Source organism: Aedes aegypti, chromosome 2, assembly GCF_002204515.2.
Source record: "Aedes aegypti strain LVP_AGWG chromosome 2, AaegL5.0 Primary Assembly, whole genome shotgun sequence".
Taxonomy (NCBI): domain Eukaryota; kingdom Metazoa; phylum Arthropoda; class Insecta; order Diptera; family Culicidae; genus Aedes; species Aedes aegypti.
In genome coordinates, this window is record NC_035108.1 from 316635696 (window position 1) to 316650324 (window position 14629).

At 43.2% G+C, this 14629-nt stretch overlaps 1 protein-coding gene across 1 annotated transcript; it reads right to left on the reverse strand.

Annotated features, from left to right (window-relative positions):
- Positions 1 to 3747: 3747 nt before the first annotated feature.
- On the reverse strand, positions 3748 to 12133 carry LOC5578792 (histone-lysine N-methyltransferase SMYD3). Its single transcript, XM_001657112.2, has 6 exons — positions 11891 to 12133; positions 6866 to 7117; positions 6044 to 6285; positions 5097 to 5224; positions 4252 to 4729; positions 3748 to 4187 (listed from the first exon to the last, which is right to left on the reverse strand). The coding sequence occupies exons 2-6, from the start codon at positions 6973 to 6975 to the stop codon at positions 3805 to 3807; spliced, it is 1341 nt and encodes a 446-aa protein (XP_001657162.2). The 5' UTR covers positions 6976 to 7117; positions 11891 to 12133; the 3' UTR covers positions 3748 to 3804.
- Between the last annotated feature and the right edge of the window lie 2496 nt (positions 12134 to 14629).

The window sequence follows — 14629 nt, forward strand, 5'->3', positions numbered from 1 at the left end:
CATCTTGCTCGCTGCGCACCACGTCGTCTTGTGCTGGTCGGATTGTTTTCGAGAACCATTTTCACCGGGTTGGTATTCGACATTCTGGTGACATGCCCGGCCCACCGCAGCCTCCCAATTTTTGCGAGGTGGACAATGGTTGGTTCTCCTAAGTCCTAGCAGCTGGTGCAATTCATGGTTCATCCGGCTTCTCCACGTTCCGTCTTCCATCTTGTAGATGGTTAACTTCGTGCGATGGCGAACTTTGCTCGATCGGAGCGTTCTGCGGAGTCCAAAGTAGGCACGATTTCCAGCAACGATGTGTCTCTGGATTACTCTGCTGATGACGTTGTCGGCGGTCACCAGTGCGCCCAAGTACACGAATTCTTCGACAACATCGAATTCATCACCGTCAATATGAACTCGAGGTGGGGGGCGTGCCATGTCTTCTCTTAAGCCCCTTGCTATCATGTACTTCGTCTTCGACACATTGATGTTCAGTCCGATTCGCCTAGCTTCAGCCCTTAGTCGGATGTACTGTACGTATCCCCCGTCGTCTCAAAGTTGCGTGCAACCAAGTAATTGAACGGACTTTCTGAAAATCGTGCCACTCGTGTCTAACACCACTCTTCTTATCACATCCTCTAAAGCAATGTTGAACAGTAAACACGAAAGGCCATCAGCTTGCCGTAACCCCCTGCGAGATTGGAAGGGACTCGAGAGTGTCCCTGATACTCGGACTACGCACATCACCCGCTCCATCGTCGCCTTGATTAATCTTATCAGTTTGTCCGGGAAACCGTATTCGTGAATAATCTGCCATTGCTGTTCTCGATCGATTGTATCATAGGCCGATTTAAAATCGATGAATATATGGTGTGTGGTTACATTGTATTCGCGGCATGTCTGCAACACCTGGCGGATGGCTAATATCTAGTCCATAGGTTCCCAAACTTTTCGAGTAAGCGACCCACCTAGCCGTCTGGCATATTCCTCGCGACCCACCAAATGAACAAAATTTAGGGATTTGTTTTCCACTAAAACATTCTTTGCCGGATACATTATTTGATCACGGACATGCACCAAGCGCGTTTATGACAGACTTTACGATTTTGCTAACATTTCAATGTCACTTCTCGTTCAAACAATATTGTTCAATTCGCAATATTATATTTCACCACAACGCTTTTTTGATGGAAGTATAGTGCAGAGCTACTTGTGCACTTTGGAATGGGCGGTTTTTCTAGGACCAATTTTCTGAAAATTATCGTTTAGAAACACTTTAATACGATGCATATTATGGCCAAATTTAAGGGAATCAAAAGTGCCAAGAATAAGATCTGGCTCTCCATCAATGGATTTTACATAGAAATTCAGGAATCACGAAAAAAAGTTTTTTGATTTCTCAACTGGAATGTAATTATTTGTGCGTTTTTTTGGTTTATCAACAATAACAATCAAAACAATTGAGCAATTTTTTCTGAGTCAAAAATTTGAGCATTGAGAGATCTCTTTATAATTAAAAATCACTGAACTGCCAGTATTTATGATTTACCTCTTTGAACAAAAATAATTCAAATTTCATTCTTGACCAAGTTGAGTATATGTTTCAGAAGTTTGACACAGAAATGTAGTATGTAAATTTCGACATCTGCCAAAACTCCTTGTCTAGTAACGTTGATGTGAAACAGCTCACCAGATTCAAGTAAAGCTTTTCCGATATGAGAAATAAGGTTTGTTTTTTACCAAAAAAATCGACATCTGAAAGAAAATTTCAAATGCCAAATCAAGTATCTTGATCATCAGTACCTAATGATTGTCGGGAACGCTGAAATAAATGCAGAAATAAATAAATGAGAACGATTTCAAACCATTTATCTAGATTTGATGAGACATTTGAAAATGTAAGAAAAAAATATAAGAAAATTAATACAAATCAAGATATTTTTTCGCGACCCACCATAGACCAGCTCACGACCCCCCTGGGGGTCGCGACCCACAGTTTGGGAAACTATGATCTAGTCCGTTGTTGCTCGTTCGCCCATAAATCCTGCCTGATATTGCCCAACGAATTCTCTAGCAATTGGTGATAGACGGCGGCATAGAATTTGGGAGAGTACCTTGTAGGCGGCGCTCAGAAATGTGATCGCACGATAATTGGCTCAATCCAACTTGTCGCCCTTTTTGTAGATGGGACACACGACACCTTCCATCCACTCCTTCGGCAATACTTCCTCCTCTCAAATCTTGGAAATAACCCAGTGCAGCGCTCTTGCCTGTGCATCACCACCGTATTTTAGCAACTCGCTCGGTAGTTGGTCCACTCCAGCGGCTATGTTGTTTTCAACCGTTTAATCTCCGTTTCTACCTCTTGGAGATCTGGAGGCGGAAGTCTTTCGTCGTCCGCACATGCTCCCAAAGTTATTTCCGTGCCACCTTCGCTACTGGCCACATTACCATTAAGGTGCTCAAACCATGAAACAGACAGAAGTCCATAATCCCAAACTTTTTGCACGATGACTTGAACGACTGTTTTAATGATTTTGAATAATTTTCAGATTTTTTCGCCAAAAATTTTGTGAGTGCTCTGTACAGATTATGGGATTACGTTTCTTACGCCACATCGGTTTAGAATTATGATCGATTCAGTGCTGAGAAAAGTAGCCATGATTTTTTTCTGTGTGGTTTTCGAAAAGTGTCACAATTTTAGCTAAAAATTTAGAAAACAAAATACAAAATCTTATCAATTGTTGCTCGAAGATGATGTCGTAAACTTTCAGTTTACCACTGAAATCATCTCAAAAACCCGTATTTTTGTTTACGTTCGAATGCTTTTTCGATCGAAAACCGTTTTGCATTCCCTTTTACGCCAGCAAAATCAAACGGGCCATGGATTTTAACCAATAGGATCGAAAGTTGGATCCGCCGTAAACAAGAATGAGGTTGACTAATTCAATGCTTCAATCGCACCTTGAAGCAAGATATAGTGATTCTTCATCCTACAGCACAAAAATATGCTACGAAAAGAGAATCAGTTTTCTGCAATAACACAAAAAAGCAAAGTTGAAGAGAAATCTAATACCACACATCGCCATAAAGAGTTTCAATCAGACGTGTAGTCCCAGAGATATGGATAAAATATTTTTGTATGTTTTTAGTGAGCCCAAACTTTTGACCAGAAGTGTCGGCATTGGACATTTTAACTAATTTGAAAAACGACAACGCCAAACAACTATTTTTGACATCTTTCAAACCGATTAACAGCGTTTTAGCAAGGGAGTTTTTTCTATTTCTTGCACGTTTTGTCTATCTTTATTACCGAGATTCTTGGCTAGTTCATCTCGGGATCAACGGCTTTCGACTTAAGGTGAAACAGTTTGGAATCAACTTCTAAGATTGCACTTAAACTTCCAGGCCACAAATCTCGCGAAGAAAGCATCTCTCAACAGTGCACTTTTAATTTTGGCTTTGTGCACTAGCAGAAAGCTTAAAATAAGAAGATCAGGAACGTTTGGCAACTATTTCTCTAGTTTTGTGCCTTTGAAAACGTGAGTAGGGGGAGAAGTCGGCCATTGTCCCGGCCATCTTTGGATTCCGAGATGTTTCACCTTAACTTACATTCTGAAGATAGTCGTTCCAACAAGTAAATATCTCGGGAATGGGATTCGATTCCATATCCTCGGCGTGAGAGGCCTGTGTTCTAATCACTACACCAGTTGTGTGAAATTTTGATTTTAGATTTCTTCCGCAAATGATAACACACGCAGCGAAGGTTTTTTTGCGAACAATAGTTTGTAAAAAACATTTATTAACCACCAAAAAACATTATTTGTTCAATGCATCATATTCGCCTGCCGCTTGGCACAGAAGCGGAATCAGTTGACTCTTGTACAGGTCGTGCTCTTCCCCATGAGTCACCCGCAATATCTTTTCGCTGTCGTTGATATTCTGTAACGCTTCCACCACGTGCTTCGTATAAAGTTGAATTTTTCCAATCTTCAACAAAAGCAGTCCATAAAGCGGATGGAACGGACCGTTGTATTTCTTGAATCCGTCTTTCAGCCGCAGACCGTATCCTATGGCGTCTTCCCATTTCTGCATGTTAATCGCACTTTCAAAAGCCAGATCCAGTGTCTTTAGGTACCAAACATTGTAGTAGTGAAGAATGTTTTCCTGTTTCTTCAGGCAGAGCTGGCAGATGTCCATGTCTGAAATTACAATAAAGGTTGAATTTAGTTCTTTTTTTCACACAAATGATGGGTTGGACCCTACATGTGATATCCTTCATCTTAGCCAACTGAGCCAAAGTAAAGTCAGTAACCTCTCGGAACATCTCCCGCGCGGAATGTTTGATGGCAGTGTCACAGCGTGGACATTTTTCCACCTTGCGATCCAGCATCGCCAATGGTTCGTCGCAGTCGACATTCGGACAGGCACCGGCAACCATCAACTGCTGCTCCTGTTCGTCTCGACACCGTTCGCAATTGCACTCGAAGTAATACTGAGCGCGAAGGCGAGCTTTCCGCTCTTCGGCCGGGTTCATCAGATCGATGTAGGAAATGAATATTTTTGAAAAATCCACCTCACTGCCGTGGTAGTCCTCCAGCAGACGCAAATGGATGGTGGTCCCGTCGAAAGTGGCCAATGCGTTCGGACGGCAGCTGTGATCAATGATGGATATTCCCAGGTACATTCCGGTACCGATGCTGTTCATCTCGTCGTCCAGGATGTTGAAGCTGTTAATGCACATCTGGAAATGGAAAGGGCTATTGAAAACAGTATTCTAAGTTGAAGAAGAGTTTAGAGTTTAGTTTAGTTTAGAGCCTCTGTGAGATCTACAACTGAAAACGAAAGAGAAACAGTACCAACCGTTTGTGTAGGTCTACTGAATAATTTCGTTAGGATAATTAAAATATTCTGCCCATGTTCGCATCGTTTTTGGCATATTGTTGTTATTAACAAATAATTTAGATTTTTTTTTATGTAGGTATCTAGATGAGGGTAGGTTTAATCTAGTTGATAGGACAAATTGACTTGATTTTGTTTTAACATTTGAAATATGCAAATTAAAAACCCTTGCCAACAAACCGTTGTGATATGCATCACAATTAACATACCTTTCCAAATATCTGCAACAACTCGGCATTGCTTGGCATGGCGGCCACCTCTACTAACGATCGCAATACTACCAGTAACGACTGGAAGTGTTCCATGCGCGGTACATCGTTCCTAATATCGTCCTCATCTGTGGAAGAATCGGTTAGGCATAACCCAGAAAGACAGGATAAGGTTTACGTATTTTGTTTGGCTGTTGAACTTACTGTTATAAGCACATTTAGGGACAGTTGTTATGACCTCTTATTCTGCTTGATAGGTAATGTAAGTGCATTTTTGCTGTTCTGGCATATCTATACCTGTTATGTGTGAATTAAAGATCCAAGGCGGAAAACAAAATATTAACAACTAACACTCAACGAGAAAATAAGTAGGAATACGCAACAAATCAATTGAGGAAGACGCAAAAACGAAAGCGATAAATTCGTTCACATTAGACACTTAAAAATAGAATACCGCTTGTTTCGTCACCCTAATCGCCTTCTTTGTTGATCGAATACACCTTTATGCACTGCACGCTTTAAAAATCAAGAGGGAAAAACACAACGAATAAAACAAACACAACTTGCAGGGCGGTCTTACGTCAGGTTTTCGATCTTTAGAAGCGAGAGAAACACGGACGTCTCCGGAATTCAGATTAACTTGCATGTCTACACACTATTTGTACGATCACGTCAGACGTCTTTCACGGGGGGCAAACGATTCCACAAAAATAGCAACCAGGACAGACACAATCTTTCATTCTAACGCATGTCTTCTATGGATGGGTCAGAAACGATGGACGATCACGTTTGAAAGGAATATGATGAATGTGCTAATCGCTCCTTGCGAGTGTAAAAATCAAATGGAACGAACATGAACATCGATGTGGGAAATAAAAAAGATATAAAATATAAGAAGATCATATGAATATGATGGTGTGTACGGTAAAATCGAAATGGCAACTCACGCGTCATCAGGTCATGGAAACGCCGGTAGAACTTGGCAGTGTAGTAGCCCTTCTGGTAGTCACCTCCCTTCTGCAGCTTGCGAATTATACGGGATATCATTAGGGCCGCATCTGGCACCGTCCGCGTACCAATGGCTTTCAGCTTGCCACATTCGTCCTGATGATCGGGCCATGCTTCCTTCTGACAAAAACGGTTACAGTAGCGCACGTACAGGCAGTTGGAGCATTTCAAAACTTTTCCTCTGGAATAGAAATCATGCATTATTTCGAACAGCGGTCTAGCAACACATAGGGATGATCGGGTCAATTTCGCCAATATGGTAGAATGAGCAATTTTTGAAAAACCAAAACTCTTGGTATTGAAGCAATAGACATGTTATAAGCCATTGCTCTAAATTGATAGAAAAGAACATACATAATTTTCAAAAAAAAAACTGCTAATATTGTCCTGTAAGGTTTTTTACAAATTTCATCATTTTGGTATGATGATGTTTGACTGTAATAGTTTGACGAATGTGGTTTAAAATTTATTGCACGTACTGTTCATAGATACCTACTATTGACTTCGAAGTGTAATGAAATAATATTTATATATTTCTCACATAATCAATAAAATACTCAAAACATCACCACTGGAAGAAAGGGCTCGAAACAAAGTTCAAAGTTCATTCGTCAACTACATAAGAAAAGGAAAATAATGTGTATGACCCGATTGCCGTTTTTTTCTGTGATTACAAAGATTAAGAAACAGTGTTCCACACTTGTCTCAACTTGTTCTTAACTTTTTCCAAACTGCCCCACTCTACCCTGATATATACTTACGGTTTGAAGCACTTATCGCAACGTTCGGCACGATAGCGAGAGTGTAACACACAGGCAAACGGTTTCTCCTTGAGAATCAAGCTTCCTTTCTTGTGGAAAAGTTTCTTCATCCTTGCTACCCTTCTGAAGACGAAAGGTAGACGCTATGGGGGGTTTCCTCTCTCTCGCGATGCCGACTAACCTGGTGAACGACCGGCAACTGAATGATCGCTGCTTTTGATGAGCGCCGAATGCGTCTGGCGGTGGTGCTGTCTGAAACGAAAATAAAACCATTTTATAACATCGCTCGGTGCGTGTTGTGCAGTAGATACCGAGATAAAATTAAACGATTACAATGTTTAGGATTAACAGTGACGATGACGATTGATTTGATCAGGCAGAGTGCATTAGCATTCTACAGTCAAGTCTACCATAAGACGCTGCCATCCACATCACAGCACAATTCATTTATTTAGTTAACATCTACACAGATAACACTGAATCAACAATTTCACGCCACAATACTCGGTTCGTGGCCGCATCTCTCCATCCTCGGTTCTGCCCCACGCTCGCCAAATCGATACGCACTTGATCCGCCCACCTAGCTCGCTGCGCTCCACGCCTTCTTGTACCAACCGGATCCGAAGCGAACACCATCTTTGCAGGGTTGCTGTCCGGCATTCTTGCAACATGCCCTGCCCATCGTATCCTTCCAGCTTTGGCCACCTTCTGGATACTGGGTTCGCCGTAGAGTTGGGCGAGCTCGTGGTTCATCCTTCGCCGCCACACACCGTTCTCCTGCACACCGCCGAAGATCGTCCTAAGCACCCGACGTTCGAAGACTCCAAGTGCTTGCAGGTCCTCCTCGAGCATCGTCCACGTTTCATGCCCGTAGAGGACTACCGGCCTTATGAGCGTTTTGTACATGGTACATTTGGTGCGGGCGTGAATCTTTTTTGACCGCAGCTTCTTCTGGAGGCCATAGTAGGCCCGACTTCCACTGATGATGCGCCTCCGTATTTCACGGCTAACGTTATTGTCAGCCGTCAGCAAGGATCCAAGGTAGACGAACTCGTCGACCACCTCGAACGTATCCCCGTCTATCGTAACACTGCTACCTACGCGAGCCCTGTCGCGCTCGGCCCCACCAGCTAGCATGTACTTTGTCTTGGCCGCATTCACCACCAGTCCAACTTTTGCTGCCTCGCGTTTCAGGCGGGTGTACAGGTCTGCCACCTTTTCAAATGTTCGGCCGACGATGTCCATATCATCCGCGAAGCAAACAAATTGACTGGATCTCGTAAAAATCGTACCCCGGCTGTTAAGCCCGGCTCTCCGCATAACACCTTCTAGCGCAATATTGAACAACAGGCACGAAAGTCCATCACCTTGTCGTAGTCCCCGGTGGGATCCAAACGAACTGGAGTGTTCGCCTGAAACCTTCACACAATTTTGCACACCTTCCATCGTCGCTCTTATCAGTCTCGTGAGCTTCCCGGGAAAGCTGTTCTCGTCCATGATTTTCCATAGCTCTACGCGGTCGATACTGTCGTATGCCGCCTTGAAATCGATGAAAAGGTGATGCGTTGGGACCTGGTATTCACGACATTTTTGGAGGATTTGCCGTACAGTAAAGATCTGGTCCGTTGTCGATCGGCCGTCAACGAAGCCGGCTTGATAACTTCCCACGAACTCGTTTACTACGGGTGACAAACGACGGAAGATGATCTGGGATAATACTTTGTAGGCCGCATTTAGAATGGTGATCGCTCGAAAGTTCTCACAGTCTAACTTGTCGCCTTTCTTGTAGATGGGGCAGATTACCCCTTCCTTCCACTCCTCCGGTAGCTGTTCTGTTTCCCAGATTGTGCCTATCAGCCGGTGCAGACAAATGGCCAGCCTTTCCGGACCCATCTTTATGAGTTCAGCTCCGATACCATCCTTACCAGCAGCTTTATTGTTCTTCAGCTGGTGAATGGCATCCTTAACCTCCCTCAAAGTGGGGACTGGTTGGTTTCCATCTTCCGCAGTACTGACGAAGGCATTTCCTCCGTTGTCCCGTCCTTCATTGCCTGTGCTCTCAGCACCATTCAGGTGCTCGTCGAAGTGCTGCTTCCACCTTTCGATCACCTCACGCTCGTCCGTCAGAATGCTCCCATCCTTATCCCTGCACATCTCGGCTCGCGGCACGAAGCCGTTGCGGGATGCGTTGAGCTTCTGATAGAACCTACGCGTTTCCTGAGACCGGCACAGCTGTTCCATCTCCTCGCACTCCGTCTCCTCCAGGCGGCGTTTTTTCTCCCGAAAGAGGCGGGTCTGCTGTTGCCGTTTCTGTTTATAGCGTTCCACGTTCTGCCGGGTCCCTTGCTGCAGCATGACCGCCCGTGCTGCATTCTTCTCCTTCAAAACCTCCTGGCACTCCTCGTCGAACCAATCGTTCCGTCGACTCCGTCCCACGTACCCGACGTTGCTCTCAGCTGAATCGTTGATGGCTGCTTTTACTGTTCTCCAGCAGTCCTCAAGAGGGGCTTCGTCCAGTTCACCCTCATCCGGTAATGCAGCCTCGAGTTGCTGCGCGTATGCCGCTGCGACATCCGGTTGCTTGAGCCGCTCTAGGTCATACCGGGGCGGCCGTCGGTACCGTACGTTGTTAACGACGGAGAGTTTTGGGCGCAGTTTGACCATCACCAGATAGTGGTCAGAGTCGATGTTAGCGCCACGATAGGTCCTGACGTCGATTATGTCGGAGAAGTGCCGACCATCAATCAGAACGTGGTCGATTTGCGATTCTGTCTGCTGTGGTGATCTCCAGGTGTATCGGTACGGAAGGCTGTGCTGGAAGTAGGTGCTACGAATGGCCATATTCTTGGAGGCGGCAAAATCAATTAGTCGTAGGCCGTTTTCGTTCGTCAGCCGGTGGGCGCTGAACTTTCCAATCGTCGGTCTGAATTCCTCCTCCTGGCCAACCTGAGCGTTTAGATCTCCTATGATGATTTTGACGTCGTGGCTTGGGCAACTGTCGTACTCGCGTTCAAGCTGCGCGTAAAATGCGTCTTTATCATCATCAGTGCTTCCGGAGTGAGGGCTGTGCACGTTTATTATGCTGAAGTTGAAGAACCGGCCTTTGATCCTCAACTTGCACATTCTCTCATTGATCGGCCACCACCCGATCACGCGCCTCTGCATATCACCCATCACTATAAAAGCTGTTCCCAGCTCATGTGTATTGCCGCAGCTCTGGTAGATGGTATGGTTACCTCTAAACGTTCGCACCATTGATCCCTTCCAACACACTTCCTGCAACGCTACGATGCCGAATCCACGGTCCTTCAGCACGTCGGCGAGTATGCGTGTGCTCCCGATGAAGTTGAGAGATTTACAGTTCCACGTACCGAGCTTCCAATCGCTAGTCCCTTTACGTCGCTGTGGTCTTCGCCGATTGTCCCGGTTCGTATTCTCTCGTTGATTATTCGTTGCTTGATTTTTTTTACGGCTGGCTTGCAGGGCCTGACACCAACCCCCTAGATTTCCGGAGGACCATTCCCCCTAAATGTTCGGAGGACCATAGTGCGCAGTTTAGCTTAGAGTCCTTCTCTGGCACTCGGACGATAATCAGCCGCCCCTGACATGGGGAACAGACGCTGTTGTGAGCCGCTCCTAACATGGAGTACAGACGCTCAAGGTTTGCAGAAGCAAAAGCAAAAGCAAACCCCCCCTTCCCTGTCAGCATACGACCAAAGTTCCCACCGGGGGTTGGTTACCCGATCTTCCCTAAGGTTACTCGTACCCCGGCCAGTACCGCGAGGAGGTAGGGATAGGAGTTGCTGGGCAAGAGGCTAAGGACCGCACAAAGGGGTCTATTTTATTCCTTCAGGCACGCGAGGTACCAATGGTACGCCATGCCCAGCCATTTACCAACCACATCACAGCACAAGTAGCAGGTTTTTTTTAGAGACTTGATCACTGTTCTAATAGAAGTCTCTATTTTAATGAACGGCCTCCTAAACAAAATGGTTTCTAAAATCACTAAAGGGAAACCTTCAGAGACTTTCACGCGGCTATTCTACAGGTTCTACATGAATTGTTCAAAGATTCTAGGAAAAAAGCATTCTTCGAGTAATTTCTCCAGAGATACTCTCGGAGGCTCTGAAGATTCATCCAAAGATTCCTTCACTCGCAATTGTACCGCAGATTTTTTTATTCCATGAATAATCATATGTTTTCTATCAATTCATCCACATTTTCACGCAGGAATTGTTCGAAAAATTCCTCCAAGGATTGTCGGAAGAAATCTATTCAGAACTCTTTCTGAGATTACTTAACAACTTTATTACTTCAGAAGTTTCTCTAGGATTTTTTTAGTATTCCATACAAAGATTACTCCTGCTTTCTTGAACGTTTCTCGAGTAATTGTTCACGTAAAATACCTATCGATTCTTCAAAAATTAATTTAAGGTTTCACACCAGTAAATACTACAGCAATTATTCCAGTAACATATTTCCTACGATCATTAATAAACATATTTCTCTCGGGATTTCTTCCGATGTTCTTCAATGTATGCCTTCATAAAATCCTGCAGGATAATACCCAAAGGTCTGATCGATTTTTTTTTTTAACATTACCAAATATTATTATGTATCCGGTAGAAATCAAGACCAACATTTATTTATAATTATTATTTTCTCGGGCCCCGTGCGTCGCATCTAATATGTGAATAGTGCGCTGTGTTCATAAAAATCGTAAGAATGCAGCGCTACACGAAAAAACTGATTTCAAAATCGCGCGAGTTGAGACGCGTCGCGAGTCTCACTGGCGCGATCCGGTTTGGTGGTGGTGCGACAATATTATCTTAGGAATTCATCTAGGAAACCCTAGAACATCAGGAGTTCTTTCAGAGATCCTAGCAGGAATTCATGTTAGTTCAATTTATCTGTGGTTCAATGTTAGTGCCAAAGTAGTACTCTACCCCTCTCTACCATATCAACATCGTTTGTACCAAACATATCCTTTTGTACCAAACATGTCATGCAATAAATCACACTTACCTGTGCCTGTGCGAACCACCCACCAAAAATATAGGTGAGAATTGTATAATCCGAAACCCGATACTTGGAGAATGATGTCTATTTTTAGTAACTAGCAAACGGTACACCAAATCACCCAAAAATAGATTATTGTTTGGTAGGTATACAGCCAAGATATTCACAAGCAAAAAATGCGTCTTGATTCCTTTACGCGAAAGGTAAACGACACGGGTGGGTGGATTATGGCGGAAGGGAATCAAAACAAACAGCGAAACGAATGATGAAGGAACGGCTGAACGGAGACACAGATTTTGACACTTCTGAAGAAGGTATGCGGGCGGTAAAATGGGTGTCTCGGGAACGGATAATCGGTAAAATTCAAATGTTCATGAAAAAAACTTACCTAAATTTTGAGTAATTAAAATTAAGTAAATCAGGCCCATGACAACCATATATCGATACACAGTGTTCGTAGCCAGGATGTCCTGGGCGATAAGTGAATATCGCCCACTGTCAGTTGTAAGAACTGTGAAAATAAAGACCATTGTTTTGTTTAATTGTTTGTTATGGTTTGATTATCAATTTTTGATATTGTTAAATCAGCTAATAATGTGTCAAAAAGTTGAAGCACATTCAACATTTCGATGACTTTGGAAGGAGAGCAAACATTAAAAGGCATCCTGCAAGCCTCCAAGCAAGCAATCAGTGATTTGATTGCGACTCTTGCTCGATTATGGATCATAAACATTAAACAAAACTTCGCATTCTGATTGCACTCTCGATTCAAATTATGAGTAAACACATGGAGATGTTGACTGCGCTAAAAGTCGTCCCGTACAATGGGCCTGAAGTAATTCGATAAGGGTTTGTTCATAAATTTCATAACGTTTAAAATGGCCATTTTCGACACCCACCCACCCCCTCGTAACGCTTTTTGTATGAATATTTTACAAATTTTGTATGAGCCATAACAGCACGAGGACACCCACCCACCCCCTTCAGCGTTATGAAATTTGTGAATGGGCCCTAACGCTATGGATCAGTGCACGAGTTCATCCGTTGACGTTTGAGCGGTGCCGTGTTATCTATGTGACCATGGTAACGAGTGAATATGGCACCGCTCAAATGTCAAATTAGTGAACTCGTGCATCGGTCCATGGACCTATGCACGGATTCACTATCTGACGTTTGAGCGGTGCCGTGTTATTTATGTGACCAAGGAAACCAGTGAATTCGGCACCGCTCAAACGCCAAATTAGTGAACTCGTGCATCGGTCCATGGTCTAATCCACCGGTGTACTAAATTCACTCGGTCTGAAAATTGTGACACTTTAGCGGGGCACGCTCCCGTATGATCCCCACGTGATTTGGACCCGCTCTAGTGTCAAAATTCTTCGACCGAGTCAGTTTAGTACACCAGTGGATAAGACCATAGCAAACAACAGAAGCTGAGTAGAAAATTGTGTGAGTGACATGTTTGTCGGACTTAAAGCCTGATTCGCTGCTGACAAGTAATTTTTCGGCCTATCTTGATGCATGGAAAATTTCTGCAAGGAATCGATCAAGAATGCGCTTTTTTCTGATCGCAGTACGCAGTTGAAAAGAGATGTCAGTTCAAACGGGAGTCGCTGTAGAAAATTTCTGCAAGGAATCGGAGAGAAATTTCTTTAGCGATTCCTGTTCAGCAGCAAATCAGGCTTAAACGAGTAAACAATTATGCATCAATATTTATTATTTAGTTTTAGCGTGTAAGCAGCTTACAAAAATGAAGCAAACGGAAGTGGAATCTGCGCGAGCTCGAGTTGAATTTATAAAAAAAATGTAGTTTGCCTAGGTGATTGATTTATGTCGAATTCGTTTTTGAACCTAGGTTGGAACTGGCGCAACCCGTTCTGAATCACAGTTTCAACCCCAACCCGATTCAGGTTCGACCGAACTACAATTTACTTGACATTGGTTTGTTTATGTGTTGATCACCGACCCAGTTCCTAAAAACGAAAACGACATTAGTAAATCTGGAATATTGAGAATAGTGTACGTAGTGAAGAACATTAATCATCCAATTTAAACACCAAAGTGTTGGCAAATTTAAATGAAATGGTGAAGATAAGACGAGAAAAGAAGGCGTTATATTATGATCGCTAGTAGGGTAAGTGTACCCATAATAATTATTCTAATGACATTTTGTTAATATGAAATGTAAAGCTTTATTGAAAAAGGGAATCCCGCTGCATAAAAAATGTTGCACGATATTGGGCATAAATTCGAGTCTAGTTTACGACACTGAAGACGGCCATATAGCTGACCAGTTTATGTTGAAAATATGGCGTATTAAATCAGACTTCTGGCATCACAATATTACCCCATGGGAAAAAATTGGGGTGGGTAATAGAGTGACGCAAATTTTGGCTCCCCTATGCTTAAGAGGAAAATAACCATCATCGTTTTACAAATTTTCAAAACCAGTTTTTTTGCTCAAAATCGAAGCAATGTTTATGAAAATCTATCATTGCATTACCCTTGCAATCTGTAATGCAATGATAGATTTTCATGAGGATTTCTTAAAATTTGAGCGAAAAAACTGGTTTTTCATTTTCAATGATTGCTGATGATTGAATGATGGATTCTTGAGCCTTAAATGGTTTCTCTTGTGGTAAAAAGCATTCTCCCAAAATTTGAAATGATTTGGATGAAATTTGGCTGTGCAAACGCCTTTTGAAGTTTATATGGAGATTACTATGGAAAATGCGAACATTTTGT

What these genes read in the sequence shown, in the direction of transcription:
- LOC5578792 (XM_001657112.2), bottom strand. Translation starts at nt 6,975, where the DNA reads ATGAAGAAACTTTTCCACAAGAAAGGAAGCTTGATTCTCAAGGAGAAA. An exon ending in TGCGATAAGTGCTTCAAACC is followed by an intron (nt 6,286 to 6,865) that starts GTAAGTATATAT and finishes TTTCTATTCCAG; the next exon opens with AGGAAAAGTTTTGAAATGCT. An exon ending in TAAGATGAAGGATATCACAT is followed by an intron (nt 4,188 to 4,251) that starts GTAGGGTCCAAC and finishes TTGTAATTTCAG; the next exon opens with ACATGGACATCTGCCAGCTC.